The sequence below is a fragment of the Oncorhynchus mykiss genome, chromosome 17 (assembly GCF_057628025.1).
Source record: "Oncorhynchus mykiss isolate SJ-2025 chromosome 17, ASM5762802v1, whole genome shotgun sequence".
Lineage (NCBI taxonomy): Eukaryota > Metazoa > Chordata > Actinopteri > Salmoniformes > Salmonidae > Oncorhynchus > Oncorhynchus mykiss.
Genome location: NC_143038.1, coordinates 28,947,614 through 28,967,460, shown reverse-complemented (window position 1 = coordinate 28,967,460; position 19,847 = coordinate 28,947,614). Strand labels below are relative to the sequence as shown.

Genomic DNA, 19,847 nt, shown 5'->3' with positions numbered 1-19,847 from the left:
ATGGAGAAAAGGGGGGTGGGAGGTCGAGCTGCCTTCTGAGAATTCGTAGGCGAGTGAGTAAACTTCCACTACCATCAGTACTATTGTCCAACATGCAATCACTGGGAAATAAAATGGATAATCTACGATTAAGAATATCCTACGTTTCACAGAGTCGTGCCTGAACGACGACACTATAGAGCTGACTGGGTATTCTGAGCATCGGCCAGGGTGTGTGTCTATTTGTAAATAACAGCTGGTGCGCTATTTCTAAAATAAAAGATGTCTTGCGATATTGCCCGCCTGAGGTAGAGTACTTCATGATGTAGACCACACTATCTACAAGAGAGTTATCATCTATTATTCGTAGCCGTCTATTTGCCACCACAAACCGATGCTGGCACTAAGACGGCACTCAACGAGCTGTATAAGGCCATAAGCAAACAAGAAAATGCTCATCCAGAAGCTGCGGTCCTAGTGGCCGGGGACTTTAATGCAGGCAAACTTAAATCCGTTTTACCAAATTTCTACCAGCATGTCACATGTGCAACCAGAGGGGGAAAAAAACTCAAGACTACCTTTACTCCACACACCGAGACACATACAAAGCTCTCCCTCACCCTCCATTTGGCAAATCTGACCATAATTCCATCCACCCCTATTCCTGATTATAAGCAAAAACTAAAGCAGGAAGTACCAGTGACTCGCTCAATACGGAAGTGGTCAGATGACGCGGATGCTACGCTACAGGACTGTTTTGCTAACCAAGACCGGAATATGTTCCGGGATTCATCCAATGGCACTGAGGAGTATACTACCTCAGTCACCGGCTTCATTAATAAGTGCATCGACGACATTGTCCCCACAGTGACCGTACGTTCATATCCCAACCAGAAGCCATGGATTACAGGGAACATCCGCTCCGAGCTTTAGGCTAGAGACACTAATCTGGACGCTTATAGAAGAAATACCACTACACCATCAAAGGCAAAGCATCAATACAGGACTAAGATTGAATCCTACTACACCGGCTCTGACACTCGTTGGATGTGGCAGGACTTGCAAATTATTAGACTACAAAGGGAACCCCAGACGCAAGCTGCCCAGTGACGGGAGCCTACCAGACGAGCTAAAGGCCTTTTATGCTCGCTTCGAGGCAAGCAACTCTGAAGCATGCATGAGAGCACCAGCCATTCCGGACGACTGCTTGATCATGCTCTCGGTAGTCGATGTGAGCAAGACCTTAAAACAGGTAGACATTCACAAAGCCGCGGGACCAGACAGACTACCAGGTACGTTTACTCAAAGCATGCGTGGAGTGTCTTCACCAACATTTTCCACCTCTCCCTGACCGAGTCTGTAATACCTATATGTTTCAAGCAGACCACCATAGTCTCTGTGCCCAAGGTAACCATGAAGTGCTTTGACACCATCATCCAGGAAACCCTAGACCCACTCCAATTCACATACCACCCCAACAGATCCACAGATGATGCAATCTCAATTGCACTCCACACTGCCCTTTTCCAACTGGACAAAAGGAACACCTACGTGAGAATGCTATTCATTGACTAAAGCTCAGCGTTCAACACCATAGTGCCCACAAAGCTCATCACTAAGCTAAGGACCATGTGACTAAACACCTCCCTCTGCAACTGGATCCAGGACTTCCTGACAGGTAGGCAACAACACATCTGCCATGCTGATCCTCAACACCGGGACCCCTCAGGGTTGCGTGCTTAGTCCCCGCCTGTACTCCCTTTTCACCCATAACTGTGTAGCCAACACCATCAATACGTTTTCTGACGACACAACAGTGGTAGGCCTGATCATTGTCAACGATGAGACAGCCTATAGGGAGGAGGTCAGAGACCTGGCAGTGGTGCCAGGACAACAACCTCTCCCTCAATGTGAGCAAGACAAAGGAGCTGATCATGGACTACAGGAAAATGCGGGCCAAACAGGCCCCCATTAACATTGGCGGGCTGCAGTGGAGGGGGTTTCAAGTTCCTTGGTGTCAACCAACGAACTATCATGGTCCAACCACAACCCAAGACAGTCGTGAAGAGGGCATGACAACACCTTTTCCTCCTCAGGAGATTTAAAAGATTTGGCATGGCTCCCCAGATCCTCAAAAAGTTCTACAGAGTGCACCATCGAGAGCATCCTGACCGGTTGCATCACCGCCTGGTATGGAAACTGCTCGGCATCTGACCGTAAGGCGCTACAGAGGGTAGTGTGTACGGCCCAGAATATATCACTGGGGCCAAGCTTCCTAGGAAGGCCAAAAAATTCTGTCAACCAAATCATAATCTGTGTTTGAATACTCCTATTACCTGTACTATTTGTAACGTGAATTTAGTATATATTATGCATATTGGTCACAGTATGGATATAGTATGCCAAACGTATGTATGTAGTATGCCAAAAGTTCCTGGATGTCATTCGGCAAAATATGAAGTACACACGCAGTTTCCCATACTTTAGGGCCCATAATGCTATAGACCAGTCTCTGCCCCCAGCTGTGCTCTGGATACCATATATGAACTGATTGCCCCCCATCTATCTTCAGAGCTCGTGCAGCTAGGCGACCTAAACTGGAACGTGCTTAACACCCCAGCCATCCTACAATCTAAGCTTGATGCCCTCAATCTCACACAAATGATCAATGACCAGGTACCACCCCAAAGCCGTAAACACGTGCACCCTCATAGATATCATCCTAACCAACTTGCCCTCTAAATACACCTCTGCTGTTTTCAACCAAGATCTCAGCGATCACTGCCTCATTGCCTGCATCCGTAATGGGTCAGCGGTCAAACGACCTCCACTCATCACTGTCAAACGCTCCCTGAAACACTTCAGCAAGCAGGCCTTTCTAATCGACCTGGCCAGGGTATCCTGGAAGGATATTGATCTCATCCCGTCAGTAGAGGATGCCTGGTTATTTAAAAAAAATGCCTTCCTCCCCATAAGCATGCCCCATTCAAGAAATTTAGAACCAGGAACAGATATATCCCTTGGTTCTGTCCAGACCTGACTGCCCTTAACCAACACAAAAACTTCATATGGCGTTCTGCATTAGCATCGAACAGCCCCCTTGATATGCAACTTTTCATGGAAGCTAGAAACCAATATACACAGGCAGTTAGAAAAACCAAGGATAGCTTTTTCAAGCAGAAATTTGCTTCCTGCAACAAAAACTCAAAAAGTTCTGGGACACTAAAGTCCATGGAGAATAACACCACCTCCTCCCAGCTGCCCACTGCACTGAGGATAGGAAACACTGTCACCACCGATAAATCCACTATAATTGAGAATTTTCAATAAGCATTTTTCTACGGCTGGCCATGCTTTCCACCTGGTTACCCTTACCCCGGTCAACAGCACTGCACCCCCCACAGCAACTTGCCCAAGCCTTTCCCATTTCTCCTTCTCCCAAATCCAGTCAGCTGATGATCTGAAAGAGCTGCAAAATCTGGACCCCTACAAATCAGCCGGGCTAGCCAATCTGGACCCTTTCTTTCTAAAATGATCTGCCAAATTTGTTGCAACCCCTATTACTAGCTTGGTCAACCTCTCTTTCGTGTCGTCTGAGATTCCCAAAGATTGGAAAGCAGCTGCGGTCATCCCCCTCTTCAAAAGGGGAGACACTCTTGACCCAAACTGCTACAGACCTATATCTATCCTACCATGCCTTTCTAAGGTCTTCAAAAGCCAAGTCAACAAACAGATTACAGACCATTTCGAATCCCACCATACCTTCTCCACTATGCAATCTGGTTTCAGAGCTGATCATGGGTGCACCTCAGCCACGCTCAAGGTCCTAAATGATATCTTAACCACCATCGATAAGAAACAATACTGTGCAGCCGTATTCATTGACCTGGCCAAGGCTTTCGACTCTGTCAATCACCACATCCTCATCGGCAGACCTGATAGCCTTGGTTTCTCAAATGATTGCCTCGCCTGGTTCACCAACAACTTCTCTGATAGAGTTCAGTGTGTCAAATCGGAGGGCCTGTTGTCCGGGTCTCTGGCAGTCTCTATGTGGGTGCCACAGGGTTCAATTCTTGGACCGACTCTCTTCTCTGTATACATCAATGATGTCGCTCTTGCTGCTGGTGAGTCCACCTCTACGCAGACGACACCATTCTGTATACTTCTGGCCCTTCTTTGGACACTGTGTTAACAACCCTCCAGACGATCTTCAATGCCATACAACTCTCCTCCCGTGGCCTCCAATTGCTCTTAAATACAAGTAAAATTAAATGCAAGCTCTTCAACCGATCGCTGCCTGCACCTGCCCGCCCGTCCAACTTCACTACTCTGGACGGTTCTGAGTTAGAATATGTGGACAACTACAAATACCTAGGTGTCTGGTCAGACTGTAAACTCTCCTTCCAGACTCACATCAAACATCTCCAATCCAAAGTTGAATCTAGAATTGTTTTCATATTTCGCAACAAAGCACCCTTCACTCATGCTGCCAAACATACACTTGTAAAACTGACCATCCTACCGATCCTCGACTTCGGCGATGTCATTTACAAAATAGCCTCCAATACCCTACTCAATAAATTGGATGCAGTCTATCGCAGTGCCATCCGTTTTGTCACCAAAACCCCATATACTACCCACCACTGCGACCTGTACGCTCTCGTTGGCTGGCCCTCGCTTCATACTCGTTGCCAAACCCACTGGCTCCATGTCATCTACAAGACCCTCCTAGGTAAAGTCCCCCATTATCTCAGCTCGCTGGTCACCATAGCTGCACCCACCTGTAGCACGCGCTCCAGTAGGTATATCTCTCTGGTCACCCCCAAAACCAATTCTTCCTTTGGCCGCCTCTCCTTCCAGTTCTCTGCTGCCAATGACTGGAACAAACTACAAAAATCTCTGAAACTGGAAACACTTATCTCCCTCACTAGCTTTAAGCACCAGCTGTCAGAGCAGCTCACAGATTACTGCACCTGTACATAGCCCATCTATAATTTAGCCCAAACCAACTACCTCTCCCACTACTGTATTTATTTTGTTAGCTCATTTGCACCCCATTATTTCTATCTCTACTTTGCACATTCTTCCACTGCAAATCTTCAATTCCAGTGTTTTACTTGCTATATTTTATTTACTTCACCACCATGACCTTTTACTCCCTTATCTCACCTAATTTGCTCACATTGTATATATACTTATTTTTCTACTGTATTATTGACTGTATGTTTGTTTTTTCTCCATGTGTAACTCTGTGTCGTTGTATGTGTCAACTGCTTTGCTTTATCTTGGCCAGGTCGCACTTGTAAATGAGAACTTGTTCTCAACTTGCCTACCTGGTTAAATAAAGGTGAAATACAAAAAATAAATAATGCAATTATTCAGGAAATGGGCGTGGCTTCACATCGTTTCAGATTTTAAGAAAATAGTGGTAAAAATGCAGCCAACGATAGTGTTTACAAATTCATTGCTTTAACTCATTATGACAAATTTTAACCAAATGTTGAGCAATGTAATCAAGTAATTACTTTTAAAATAAGTTACCTTGCTGACAATCGCTGTCCTTACGAACCACAGCATATCATTACAGCAGTATGTACCGGTATGTTAGCTAGTTACCTAACGTAAATTGGCCACTTAAAATCAAACTTGCCAGTATATAAACTATATGCTATCTAACTATCCAACATTTATTAACTTTATTATTCCCTTTATTCTTAGTTTAGCTAAATTGTGTAGTCGTTGTGGGTTCTCAATGGACATTCGGGTGCTTTCATAAATTCGCTTTGGCTATCTTCTCCGATTTCAGAGCACTCTTGTCTGAGTGTACCAGAGCCAGATTAATGAATTTACGCGCGCCCAACACCGGTTGGATATGGCTGGTGTTCAGTTAACGTCGGCAAAAATGCGTAATTAAATTGTTGCCAGCAACAGTCACTAAAGCTCTGTATAACATGAAAACAGCCTAACCAGCTCTGCTAAGGCGAGTAAAATGGTCAAAGTGGTCACTCTAGCCAACGTTGGCTTGGGTGCTTGACTGCCGTTGTAAGGTCAGAATGCTCAAATCAACCCTACTCCTCGGCCCGAGCGTCCAGTGTGCGCTCTGAATTTACAAACGGACAATCTGACAACGAGCGCACTCTGGCACTCCAGATTGAATTTAAGAACACACACGAAGTCGTAAAATGTCTAACTAGTAATGTGTTATGCTAATTAGCTAGCAAGAGGTTGCATAGCAACAGCATCAACTTCCGGGAGACTGCCGAAAAGCTTGTACGCTCAATTGAAAGGATACTGTTCCGTTTACAGTATACTAAAATGAACTAATGATATGTAGTATATACTCATTAAGTATGTAGTATACAGTATATTAGTATGGGTATTTGAACACAGCTATAGACTGTAATCTCTGCTACCGCACGGCAAGCGGTACCGGAGCGCCAAGTAAGGACCAATAGGCTCCTTAAAAACTTCTTGAGTGTAGGGGGCAGGATTTTTGTTTTTGGCTAAAAAACATACCCATTTGAAACTGCCTATTTCTCAGGCCCAGAAACTAGAATATGCATATAATTGTCAGATTAGGATAGAAAACACTCTAAAGTGTCCAAAACGGTCAAAATATTGTCTGTGAGTATAACAGAACTGATATTGCAGGCGAAAACCTGAGGAAAATCAAACCAGGAAGTGCTGTATTTCCTGAAAGCTCTCTGTTCCATTGGATGCCTTGCCTCCATTTTTAAAGGGATATCAACCAGATTCCTTTTCCTATGGCTTCCTCAAGGTGTCAACAGTCTTTAAACATAGTTTCAGGCTTTTATTTTGAAAAATGAGCGAGAAAGATAACATCCTGTCAGTGGATACTTGGGTGTTCGCAGAGTTTTGCTTGCGCAACAGAGTGGGGCAGGCATTGTCTCTCCCTCTCCTATTGAAAAAGCGACAGTCACGGTTTATATATTATCGATTATATATTTTAAAAACAACCTGAGGATTGATTATAAAAAACGTTTGACATGTTTCTGTGGACATTACGGATATTATTATTTGGAATGTCGTGACCGCTTGAGCCTGTGGATTTCTGAACATAATGCACCAAACAAATGGAGGTATTTTGTATATAAAAATAATCTTTATGAAACAAAAGGAACATTTATTGTGTAACTGGGAGTCTCGTGAGTGCAAACATCCGAAGATCATCAAAGGTAAGCTATTTAATCTATTGCTTTTCTGACTTTCGTGACCAATCTACATGGCTGCTTGGTGTTTGTAATATTTTGTCTACTGAGAGAGATGTTCTTACATAAACGCTTGTTATGCTTTCGCCGAAAAGCTGTATTGAAATCTGACACACCAGGTGGATTAACAACAAGCTAAGCTGTGTTTTGCTATATTGCACTTGTGATTTCATGAAAATTAAATATGTTTAGTAATTTAATTTGAATTTGGTGTGCTGCAATTCAGCGGGTATTGATGAAAATGATCCCGCTAACGGGATGGGTACGTCAAGACGTTTTAACAGCTCCTTCCCCCAAGCTAAATAGACTGCAGAACAATTCATCAAATGGATCATCCGCCCATTTACATTGACACCCGCCTCCTCCCTTTGTTTTTACAGTGCTGCTACTCGCTGTTTATTATCTATGCATAGTCACTTTACCCCTACCTAAATGTACAAAATAACTTGACTAACCTGTACCCCCGCAGAATGACTCGGTATCGGTACCCCCTGTATACAGGCTCATTTTTATTGTCACTTTTTATTTTATATTTACTTTAGTTTATTTAGTAAATATTTTCTTAACTCTTTCTTGAACTGCATGGTTGGATAATGGCTTGTAAGTATGCATTTCACGGTAAGGTCTACACCTGCTGTATTCGGAGCATGTGACAAATTTTATTTGATTTATTGTGAAAATGGGAACTTCCCTTCCTCGTCTCCTCTACTTGTGCTGATCTGATATGCGTATGTGTTTTAGGAAGTTTATCTGCCTTAGTGTACCAGCACTCCATCACTCCTATCTCCCTGCCATGTGCCTTGTGCATCCCAGAGAAAGGTAAATCCCTATATGTTTCAAAGGAGTCACTTTTTATCTAACAATATGGGGCAGATACTACATGTGTATATCAATAGTGCATAAACTATATGTGTGCAATACACAATATACAATTTACAGAAAGTGCATGTGAAGTGTGTTTGTTTGTGTTGTGTATGTACGTACACAGTGTTTGCATGGTTTTAAGGTGAGTCATGGGAGAATGTTGTCCTAACATCACTGTTTTCCAGATCTGGTTGGAGAGCTGCAGGAGATGCATAGTGCCAGCAACACCAGTACTGCAGCAGACCTCCTCAAACAGGGCGCAGGTGAGATAGTTAAAAGTTCAAGGGTCAAATACAGCTGCAATGCAGGCTTTCGCCAGTAGTGGTGGCTCTAGGTACCTGAATCACCACAGAGAGATAGGAAAACAGTGTGGAATGCTAGCATGATTTAGCAAATATACCCATCCCATTTACGTCAATCCACACTAACTGTCTATCATTGCATTAAGCTCTGCAAGCTCCTCTCAAGTTAGGTTTGCCTTGTGTAGGTGTGACATGACCTAATTCCATCTCTAAATACTGCTCATGTTAATCCATGGAAATCCATCATTCCTAATCTCCCTCCCTCTCTCTCTTTCTCTCTCCCTAACCTCTCCCTCCCTCCATCTCTCACCCCCCCCCCATCTCTCTCACTCCCCCTCTCTTTCTCTCTCCCTCTCTCCATCCCCATCTCCCTCCAGCCTGTAACGTACTCTACCTGAACTCTGTGGAGACAGAGTCACTGACCGGGCCTCAAGCTGTCTCCAAGGCGACCAGGTGCACTCTGACCCAGAGTCCTCGGCCCACAGCCACAGTGGTCCACTTCAAAGTGTCCACTCAGGGTATCACGCTGACCGACAGCCAGAGAAGGTGTGTACTACCTGGCTTAAGATTAGGCCTACACCTGCCTAACCTTGTCTGTTTACATCCAAAATCAAGTAAAGTTTTTTGTCACATGATTTGGAAACAACAGATGTAGACTAACAGTGAAATGCTTACTAAGGCGTCCTTACCAGCAATGCAGAGAAAAACATATATAAGTAATAGAAAATTAGAAAAATAATAACACAAGGAATAAATACAAAATTAGTACCTATAACTTTGCTATATACACGGGGGACCAGTACTGACGTGCAGGGGTACGAAGTAATTTAGGTAGATAAGTACATACACTACATGACCAAAAGTATGTGGGCACCTGCTTCTCAAACATCTCATTACAAAATCACGGGCATTAACATGGAGTTGATCCCCTCTTTGCTGCCACAACAGCCTCCACTCTTCTGGGAAGGCTTTCCACTAGATGGAGTATTGCTGTGGGGGCTTGCTTCCATTTAGCCACTAGAGCATTAGTGAGGTCAGGCACCGATGTTGGGTAATTGGGCCTGGCTCACAGTCGGCATTCCAATTCATCCCAAAGGTGTTCATTGGGGTTAAGGTCAGGGCTCTGCAGGCCAGTCAAGGTCTTCCACACCGATCTCGGCAAACAATTTCTGTATGGACCTCGCTTTGTGCATGGGGGCATTGTCATGCTGAAACAGGAAAGAGCCTTCCCCAAACTGTTGCCACAAAGTTGGAAGCACAGAATCGTCTAGAATTTCATTGTGTGCTGTAGCGTTTTCCCTTCAATAGAATTAAGGGAACTAGACCGAACCATGAAAAACAGTCCCAGACCATTATTCCTCCTCGACCAAACTTTACAGTTGGCACTATGCTTTGGGGCAGGTAGCATTATCCTGGCATCTGCCAAACCCAGATTCACCCGTCCGACTGCCAGAGGGTGAAGCTTCATTCATCACTCCAGAGAGAACTTGTCCACTGCTCCAGAGTCCAATGGCGGAGTTCTTTACACCACTCCAGCCGACGCTTGAAATTGCACATGGTGATCTTAGGCTTGTGTGCGGCTGCTCGGCCATAGAAACCCATAACATGAAGCTCCCAACGAACAGTTTATTGTGCAGACGTTGCTTCCAGAGGTAGTTTGGAACTTGATAGTGAGTGTTGCAACTGAGGAAGGACAATTTTTACGTCCTGCGCGCTTCAGCACTCTGCGATCCCATTCTGTGAGCTTGTTCTTGCTCTTAGATGTTTCCTCTTCACAACAGCACTTACAGTTGACCAGAGCAGCTCTAGCAGGGCAGAAATTTGATGAACTAACTTGTTGGAAAGGTGGCATCCTATGACGGTACCACATTGAAAGTGAGCTCTTCACTGAGCTCTTCAGTAAGGCCATTCTGCCAATGTTTGTCTATGGCGATTGCACAGGTGTGGCTGAAATAGCCGAATCCACTAATTTGATGGGGTGTCCACAGTAACAGCAGATTATGTGATGAGTCAAGAGTTAGTGAAAAAGGGTCAATACATATATTCCAGGTAGCTATTGGTTAACTATTTAACCAACTATTTAGCAGTCTTATGACTTGGGTTAGAAGCGTGAACCTGAAAAGGGGCGGTATGCAAATTGGAGTGGGTCCAGAGTGTCTGGGATGATGGTGTTGATTTGAGCCACGGCCAGCCTTTCAAAGCATTTCATGGCTACAGATGTGAGTGCTATGGGACGATAGTCATTTAGACAGGGTACTTTGGAATTATTGGGCACAGGGACTATGGTGGTCTGCTTGAAACATGTAGGTATTAGACTGGGTCAGTGAGAGGTTGAAAATGTTGAAGACACTTGCCAGCTGGCCAGCGCATGCTCTGAGTACGCGTCCTGGTAATCCGTCTGCGGGCTTGTAAATGTTAACCTGTTTAAAGGACTTACTCACATTGGCTGATCATGCAGTCGTCCGTAACAGCTGGTGCTCTCATGCATGGTTCAGTGTTGCTAGCCTGGAAACGAGCATAGAAGGGAGGGCTCGTATTGTAGGCTCCCTTCACTGGAAAACTCATGGCTGGGTTTCCCTTTGTAATCTGGTAGTTTGCTAGCCCTGCCACATCCGACGAGTGTCAAAGCCGATGTAGTAGGATTCAATCTTGGTCCTGTATTGACGCTTTGCCTGTTTGATGGTTCGTCGCAAGGCATAGCGGGATTTCTTATAAGCATCCGTGTTAGTGTCCTGTTCCTTGAAAGCGGCAGCTCTAGCATTTAGCTCATTGCGGATGTTGCCTGTAATCCATGGCTTCTAGTTGGGATATGTACGTATGGTCACTGTGGGGACAACGTCATCAATGCACTTATTAATGAAGCCGGTGACTGATGTGGTAAACTCAACTCAAACCTCAATGCCATCGGATGAATCCTGGAACATATTCCATTCTGTGCTAGAAAAACAGTCCTGTAGCTTAGCATCCGCTTCATCGGACCACTTCCTTATTGAGCACGTCACTGTTACTTCCTGTTTGAATTTTTGCTTGTGAGCAGGAATCAGGAGGATAGATTTATTGTCAGATTTGCCAAATGGAGGGTGAGGGAGAACTTTGTATGTGTCTTTTTGTGTGGAGTGAAGGTGGTCTAGAGTTTTTTCACCTCTTGTTGCACAGGTGGCATGCTGGTAGAAACTAGGTAAAACGTTTTTCATTTTTCCTGCATTAAAATCACCGGCCAGTATGAGCACCACCTCTGCGTGAGCATTTTCTTGTTTGCATATGGCACTATACAGCTCGTTGAGTGTGGTCTTAGTGCCAGAATCGGTTTGTGGTGTTAAATAGACGGCTCCAAAAAATAGATGAAAACTCTCTTGGTAAATAGCATGGTCTACAGCTTATCATGAGCTATTCTAACTCAGGAGAGCAGAGCTTCAAGACATCCTTCAGATTAGAGATCGCGCACCAGCTTGTTATTAACATACACACACACCCTCCCTTGAGTTTCCCTGACGTATCAGTTATTCAGATCACGTTGATAAGATAGTCTCGAGCCTGTAAAACGACCACTATTCCATCCAACACCATTCCAGGTCCTATGGCTATCGTATGTAGATAGATGTCTTGATTCCTGTGTTTCAAATCTTATCCAACTTTTTAAAAGTTTGAAACAATTTAAAGTGATTTTAAACAGTGTCAAAATACTTTTACATGATATATTTCTGTCACATGGAATTTCTTTGAGTGTACAGAATAACTTATGTTTATCATTGCTGGCACATTCTCATAACTAACCAAATTCTTTATATTTATTTTTAATGTAATCTAATCTTCTTGTTTAGGTATGCACACTATCATCCTCTGACTGTCTCTCCCCCCCCCCCCCCCCCCATCTCTTTTTACCCACCTTTCCTATCTTTTCCTCTATGCAGACTCTTTTTCAGGAGACACTACCCCATCAACAGTGTGACCTTCAGCAGCGTGGAGCCTCAGGACCAGAGGTGGGCCCAACGTCAGGCAAACGTTAGAGTAACCTTTAGACAACACATGGAACGATAGGTTCTGACACTGGCTTTATGCCTATATGCAACCACTGTTACATAGATCGTGTTTCTATGTGAATACCACCGAACGAACAGTAACAAATGATGTGTTTGAGCAAATACAGACCATAAGGGTCTTTAGCTATGTAACGAAGTTGACCTTGTGTTTTGTCATTTCTAAACACTGCTTAATTTGGTAAACAGATGTTGCAATGTAGTTTAGGGTTGGGGTCAATTCATCTCGTTCATTGTTATTTCAAATCTAATTGATCCCAACCCTGGCTAAATGTTGTAGGGTTAATAACAGTATTAACCCTGTATTGAGCTATTATGACTGCTACAGCTTGAAGGCTTCTATTAATGTTTCTAAATACTGGTACAGTATAAACCTGTTTGTGCAATGTGCAACTATAGTATACTTTTTTTCTGGTTAAGTACAACAGCTGTAACTTTATGACTGCTCTTTTTGGTGTATTTGAGAAGCTCTAGCTGTCTCGTGCATCCATGTGATTATCTAAGCCTTGTCTTTATGTCCCTGTCTCTCTGCCTGTCTGTCTGCTTCAGGTGGACTAATTTTGATAAGTCAAGCAAGTAAGTGCATGTGTGTGTCTCTCTGCTTGTCTGTGTGTGTGGATAGCATTGTGTGTGTGCATGGCAATTTATCAAACAGTATCCTCTTTTAGAAAATATTACTTTTTATCAAATTGATCCTTACATTGAATGATCCTTAAAATATCATTTAAAGTGAATTAAAGTCAAGTGATGCGCCACGGTTCTTCTCATATCTGTGATTCTCATTAGAAGAACACAATGAGCGCACTGAAAAAGGGAACTCTGCTACCATCATAGATCTTAAAACAACAACCAGAAAACCTGTTCTCTTTGATTCACCTGTCTGTTGAACTAATCTCCTACGCCATCCTTTTTCTGGTCCCCTTTCATCACCTCCTTTCACCCCCCCCCCCCCCCCCTCTTTCTCTCTCATCATCCCTCTCTCCTGTAGGGTGTTTGGTTTTGTGGCCAGGCGGACGGGCAGCGCATCCGAGAACGTGTGTCACCTGTTCGCTGAGATGGACCCGGAGCAGCCAGCTGTGGCCATCGTCAACTTTATCAACAAGGTCATGCTGGGGCCCCAGCAGCAACGCAGATGAGCTAGGGCCCCTCAGAGCCACAACAGGGGATAACAGTGTGTGGGTCCCAGTGTGTAAACTGGTGGGCGATAATGGTTGGGTATGTGTTTCTGCAAATTTGTCGGTGTTTGTGTGTACAAATTGGTGAATGTGTGTACAAAGTGGTGGGTATGGGTCTGCAAATTGGTGTGTGTTTGTGTGTGTTCATGATTGAAGATAGCTGTCCACTGGTCCAGGAGAGGAACAGGATTGGACATGAATCATGTCCATCAAGACGGTATGTTAGAGTATATATTTTGAGGTTATACAGAGTTAAGCTTTTCCTCTACAGTTAAGTGAGTCGATTAACACCACCTCTACCGGGTGAGCTTTATATACTGTATATTATTTTGGGGGGTCCATTCAGTTACTGTTTGCCATCACCTTTCATTTAATCATGTTTGTATGACTATGAAGTATGTGTAATTTTAAATAGGCAAGCCTTATAAAAAAGCCTGTACAATGTCAATGACTACCCAGTTTGCACACAAGCAGATTTGGAAGATCACTTTTTATTGGTCAGTATTATGTTATTTCTGTATAGTCAACCTCTTTGACGAGTTGGACAAAACAGCACAGAAGCTGGTTATAGTAAATGTGTGAGTGTAATGGAATGTCAGAAATGGAATCGGAGTCATTTTTATTGCATTTATAGTTGAACTGGAATGGCAACATATCCTGGGTCGTGTTCATTATGTATTGAAACAAAGGATAACCTGGACTTACTCATTTTCATTTTCTGTTACGAAACCTTTTTAAAATGTTTTCCCTTGTGTGCCCTAATGAGCATGACCATGGTCTTTATGTTTTTTTCTATCATGCCAGTACTGAGGTGGTTACATTGGGCTGGCATGCCAAAGAGAGGAAAAGAAAGTGATCCCATGGAGAGGAATATGAAGAGGGCTATTTGAAGAGTTGATTAAATGCTATATTGATATGATGAACTCTGATGTTTTTAAATTAAAGTTTAAATTTACACACCATATCCCAAAGAATATTTTCCAAACCATAGAAGAACTTTCCTACACTATGTTTATGTATTTATTTAACAATGGTGCGTTATGCACTTCAATGTAGCGATTAATAAATGTGAGCATAGCTCACCATGTCCAAAGTGATATGGGCCTTGCATTAAGAATCAGAAAATACTCTTATTTTCCCCCCTAAAATGTATTTTTCAAACATCTAAATATATTTAATACTGTATGTAAACTAAATCAACTTGCTAGTGAACCTTGCAGTCAACTGTAAGATGAGTCGTAGCTGAACATCCTACAGCAAGATAAAAGAAAACTATGACAGAATAGATTGAACTAGAGATTATCTTGGGCCACATGTTTAATGATCCAATTTCCTGGACCTGCAATTTGCTTTGTATTAAACCAAACATACTGTATAGCCATATATAACGCTGAAGCCATAGACAACCAAGCACTCATATTTTGTTTCGTAAAGGAATATTTTATTATTGAGGTTTGATTCCCGTATACCTTTTTTGTGCTGTTTTGTTATCGAGTGTTTTACATGACAATCGTTGCAGTATTTAGATTAATGATTTATTGTTTGTATTTTTCATATGGAGTTTATGATATATTTTCAGTCTCTGATAAAGTTTATAACAAAGCAGTATAAGAAAAACATTGATATTTTAAACTGAAAATGTAGTAAATAAAGGGTTGGGGAAAAATGTGTTCTGTCTGCCTTAATTGCAATTACCTCACAAAAATGTTGTGATATTTCCAAGGGATTTTAGTAGATCCACCTAAATACTAATAGGCCTTCAGAACCAATAAAAACATACTAGAGCTATGTTAAGAGGTGGTAAACCATTTACAGTGCCTACAGAAAGCATTCACACCCTTTGAATTTTTCCACATTTTATTACAGCCTGAATTTCAAATGGATTCAATAAAGATTTTGTGTCACTGTCCTACACACAATACCCCATAATGTCAAGGTGGAATTATGTTTTTAGAAATGTTGACGAATTAATCAAAAGCGTCTTGTCAATAAGTATTCACCCCTTTGTTAAGGAAAGCCTAAATAAGTTTAAGAGTAGAGATTTTTTCAACAAGTCACATAATTTTTAAAAATAATTTCACCTTTATTTAATCAGGTAGGCCAGTTGAGAACCAGTTCTCATTTACAGCAGCGACCTCGCCAAGATAAAGCAAAGCAGTGCAACAAAAAACACAGTTACACATGGGATAAACAAAAGTATAGTCAACAACACAATAGAAAAATCTGTATACAGTGTATGCAAATGTGGTAAGGAGGTAAGGCAATGAATAGGTCAATAGTAGCGAAGTAATTACAATTTGTCAAATTAACACTGGAGTGATAGATGTGCAGATGATAATGTGCAAATAGAAATACTGGTGTGCAAATGAGCAAAAAAAGTTTAAAAAAAAACATAAAAAAACAATATGGGGATAAGTTATTTAGTTGGATGGGCTATTTACAGATGGGCTGTGTACAGCTGCAGCGATCGGTAAGCTGCTCAGATAGCTGGTTCTTAAAGTTGGATGGTGTATCAATACATCCAGTCCCATCAAAGATACAGGCGTCTTCACTCAATTGCCAGAGAGGAAGGAAACCGCTCAGGGAATTCACCATGAGGCCAAAGGTGATTTTAAAACATTCACAAAGATTAATGGCTGTGATAGGAAAAAACAGGATGGATCAATAACATTGTATTTACTCCACAATACTAACCTAAATGACAGTGAAAAGAAGGAAGCCTGTACAGAATAAAAATATTCCAACACATGCATCCTGTTTGCAATAAAGCACTAAAGTAAAACTGGGAAAAAAATGTGCCAAAGCAATGAACTTTGTCCTGAATACAAAGAGTTAAGAGTTGTTGGGTACACATAACTGAGTACCACTTTTCATATTTTCAAGCATGGTGGTGGCCACAATGTTATGGGTATGCTTGTCATCAGGAAGGACTAGGGAGTTAAGGATTACAAAAACTATGGAATAGAGCTAAGCACAGACAAGATCCTAGAGGAAAACGTGGTTGTCTGCTTTCCAACAGACACGGTTACAAATTCAAATTTCAGCAGGACAATAACTTAAAATGAGGCCAAATACACTGGAATTGCTTACCCATGTTCCAGAGTGGCCTAGTTACAGTTTTGACTTAAATCAGCCTGAAAATCTATGGCAAGACTTGAAAATGGCTTATTAGAATTGTAAAAATTATAATGTACAAATATTGTACAATCCAGATGTGCAAATTTCTTAGACTTACCCAGAAACTCACAGCTGTAATTGCTGCCAAAGATGATTCTAACATGTATTGACTTGGGGTGTGAACATCTACTTAAAATAGATACTTCTGTATTTAAGATTTCTTAAAACATGCTTTTTTACTTTAATCATTATGGGGTATTGTGTGTTGATGGGTGAGGAAAAAATATACATTTAATCCAGGCTGTAACACAAAATGTGGAATAAATCAAGGGGTATGAATACTTTCTGAAGGCACTGTATCTATGGCAGGGATCATCAACTAGATTCAGCTGCGGGCCTATTTTTTCTTGAGGGGATGGACGGGGGCTGGAATATAATAACAAATAATTTGGAGACTGCAAATTTGACCGCAAACCCAAAATATGCTTGACTAAAACATAATTTCAAACCTTGTTTACGTTTGTATACGATCACGTCTATTATGTTTGGGAATACTTTAGAAGATTTATTAAAATAAAATCAATTGGAGCAGATTGCCTTTTTTACAGTCTTACGTCCAACAATGAAAATACAAATGATTTAAAAAAGTAGTTTTTCTATTTTTTTTGCTTAGAAAACTTGGGGGCCCTAGTACAGATTTAAATTTTGACAGGAGACAACAAATCCACATCTGAGATATCTATCAGTAATTTCACTGTCCATAATATTTGTGTAACTGTTAGGATATTTTCAATCAAAATGACGAGGTCCTACCGAGATTTGAACTCGGATCGCTGGATTCAAAGTCCAGAGTGCTAACCATTACACCATAGGACCACTCGCATGAGAAATAGCTAAAACCTGGGTTCTTATCCGGTACATGCACGTGCCGTCAAACTCTTTACAATATGTTGTTATTAGCTACTCGTGCGTCGGTAATGCAATTCAGTAGCAATTTTGCCAACAGACATATTAAACGTGGAATTGCAAAAACATGCATGCCGAAATGCTAGGCAAAATAAAGACATTGCTACCAAACAAGCTAATTAATCAGCTAGCTTAGTTGAACAGCTAGCGTACTGCATATATTAGAGAAGCATGGCAGCTAGCTTTTCCCGAAGTGCTTTCCTACGTAGCTTGCTAACAAATAATACATCCGATAATAGGCATGTATTTGTCGTTTTCGCTTCTGCTTTCAACAGCTAGCTGAGGGTGTTGATATTCGTCCTAACTAGCAAAAGTCACTAGCTAGCTATTAGCTAGCCAGCTAACGCTAGCATATTTATGCTGGCTGTTAGCTAAATGTAACCAAAAAAGGCAATCCCACAAGCAGGTCCCTAAATGTAGAAGACGAATCTCGGATTCTGCATGACATACTATAGCAGGCAAAACGTTCTAATCGCCGTCCTTTTCGTCCCATTAGCTTAGCTAGCTAGCTCTGCTGTAAGTGTGGTTTTGCTGCATGCACATGATGGCACTGCTTTCTTAGCCCTGGCTATAATATTGCGGCTTAAATTGTAAATAGTCTGTAGAGGGGGCTAGAGAGTTACGGCCCAGGGTTAGCCTGGGTCACCAGTAATATAATGCTCAACCAGAGGAATATTCAGTAAATAATACATCTTTGGGTCTAATTAGGCCTACAAACTACTTATATTTTATATGGGCAGTATTTATGGATTTGTTAAAGCTGGGAATTGTGAATAAAAATACTTGTTGGGACTTGTGAACATTCCAAACAAAACAAATTGCATCCTTTCCCATTGACAGAAATGTATGTTCTGACTGTAAAATCCCATAATATGTGTATGTGCTTTATGTGTGTGTGTGTGTGTGAGAGAGAGTTGGGGGAGGGTTCTGGCCAGTGATACGTCATTATCAAGACATAAAATACTTAACAATTCATGTGACTGACTCATGTGAACTCGTGACAACTTTCCAGGATAAAGTCCCCCGGCTCACACTAACATTAATCTTGTATCAGCTACAGGTGTAATTTACCTGCTATCTATGTTCGACATAGAATACGATACAGGTCTCAAACGTACTCCAACGACTACAAGAAATCAACCCCCGAAGAGTAGGAGGAAATGGCATCAATACTGAGATTTGAAAGCACGTCTGACTAAACAAACGTGAAGTAGCCTAATGTTAGGCATTTCTCCTCACTTCAGAGGCCATTACAGAGGATTGTGAATAGGATTGTTTTTTTTTTATGTCTTCCAAACATTATCTCCAAGAAAAGGATTTATCCTGTCCTGTGTGCTGTGACATCTTAAGGGATCCTGACCACCTGTCAGGTAGCCATAGCTTCTGTAAAGCCTGTCTCAATGAATTCTGGACAGTCCCATTTCTAGAAGATCCTCAACAGGACAACCTCCTTGTAATCTGATTTTAAAGAAACTGTGTGAGGCTTTTTCACGGGAGGAGTCAGAGAGCTTCAGCAGGTCTGGGGTGCTCTGTATTCTACACAGAGTAAAACTCAAACTGTACTGTCCAAATGATAAACAGCCTGTGAGTTGTCAAACAACAACAAAAAACATGCAAACCACAAGTTCTGTCCCATAGATGAAGCTGCACAGGATTATAAGGTATAAGCAAAGCCCACTCTTATAAGACATACCGGTAATAAATCTATGACTACGACCTAATTTTGCTGAAACTTATACATTTTACAGCAGTATAAATATCAAAAGTAATAAAAGCAGGAATAGAGAGACTTTCCTCAAATGTAAGTGTCATGTTTCATTCCATGGAGGAACTCAAGGCTACATTGAAGGAGCCCTTAAACTTTCAGTTACTCGCAACAAAGTTCTTTCTGAGTTGATTTGTATGTCAACCCCAAAAAATTGCCTGGATCTCAGTTGCATTGCATAGTACGAGATAGAAATCAATATTTTTTTCAACTGACTATGCAATGTCCAATCAGTGAGCAGAGTAAAGTTGTCTGCTAAACACCTTTGTATACAGTCGTGTGTGGGGAAAAAAAGTATTTCTTCCTTACGATGTTGCCTTCTTTCGATACTTTAACAGATTGTTTTTCTAACTGACAATAAACATCAGTTGCATCAGTTGAACATGTTTGTGCAGACAAATATCAGATGTATC

At 41.8% G+C, this 19,847-nt stretch overlaps 1 protein-coding gene and 1 non-coding gene across 11 annotated transcripts in view; one reads left to right on the top strand and one right to left on the bottom strand.

Annotated features, from left to right (window-relative positions):
• Positions 1 to 15,252, top strand: part of LOC110493953 (tensin-2) — an 81,746-nt gene extending 66,494 nt beyond the window's left edge. For 5 of the 10 annotated variants that reach the window (XM_036949970.2, XM_036949975.2, XM_036949971.2 and 2 more), the window contains 6 exons: positions 7,950 to 8,027; positions 8,258 to 8,335; positions 8,752 to 8,920; positions 12,286 to 12,354; positions 12,961 to 12,987; positions 13,400 to 15,252. In XM_036949970.2, the coding sequence (XP_036805865.2) occupies positions 7,950 to 8,027; positions 8,258 to 8,335; positions 8,752 to 8,920; positions 12,286 to 12,354; positions 12,961 to 12,987; positions 13,400 to 13,547 (569 nt within the window). In that variant the 3' untranslated portion in view covers positions 13,548 to 15,252. The remainder of the gene's footprint in view (positions 1 to 7,949; positions 8,028 to 8,257; positions 8,336 to 8,751; positions 8,921 to 12,285; positions 12,355 to 12,960; positions 12,988 to 13,399) is intronic. The other 5 variants (XM_036949972.2, XM_090205176.1, XM_090205175.1 and 2 more) reach the window with 1 other exon arrangement.
• Positions 15,253 to 17,507: 2,255 nt separating this feature from the next.
• trnaq-uug (transfer RNA glutamine (anticodon UUG)) lies at positions 17,508 to 17,579 on the bottom strand. The gene has a single exon. It is a non-coding gene; the product is annotated as a tRNA-Gln (tRNA).
• Positions 17,580 to 19,847: the final 2,268 nt, after the last annotated feature.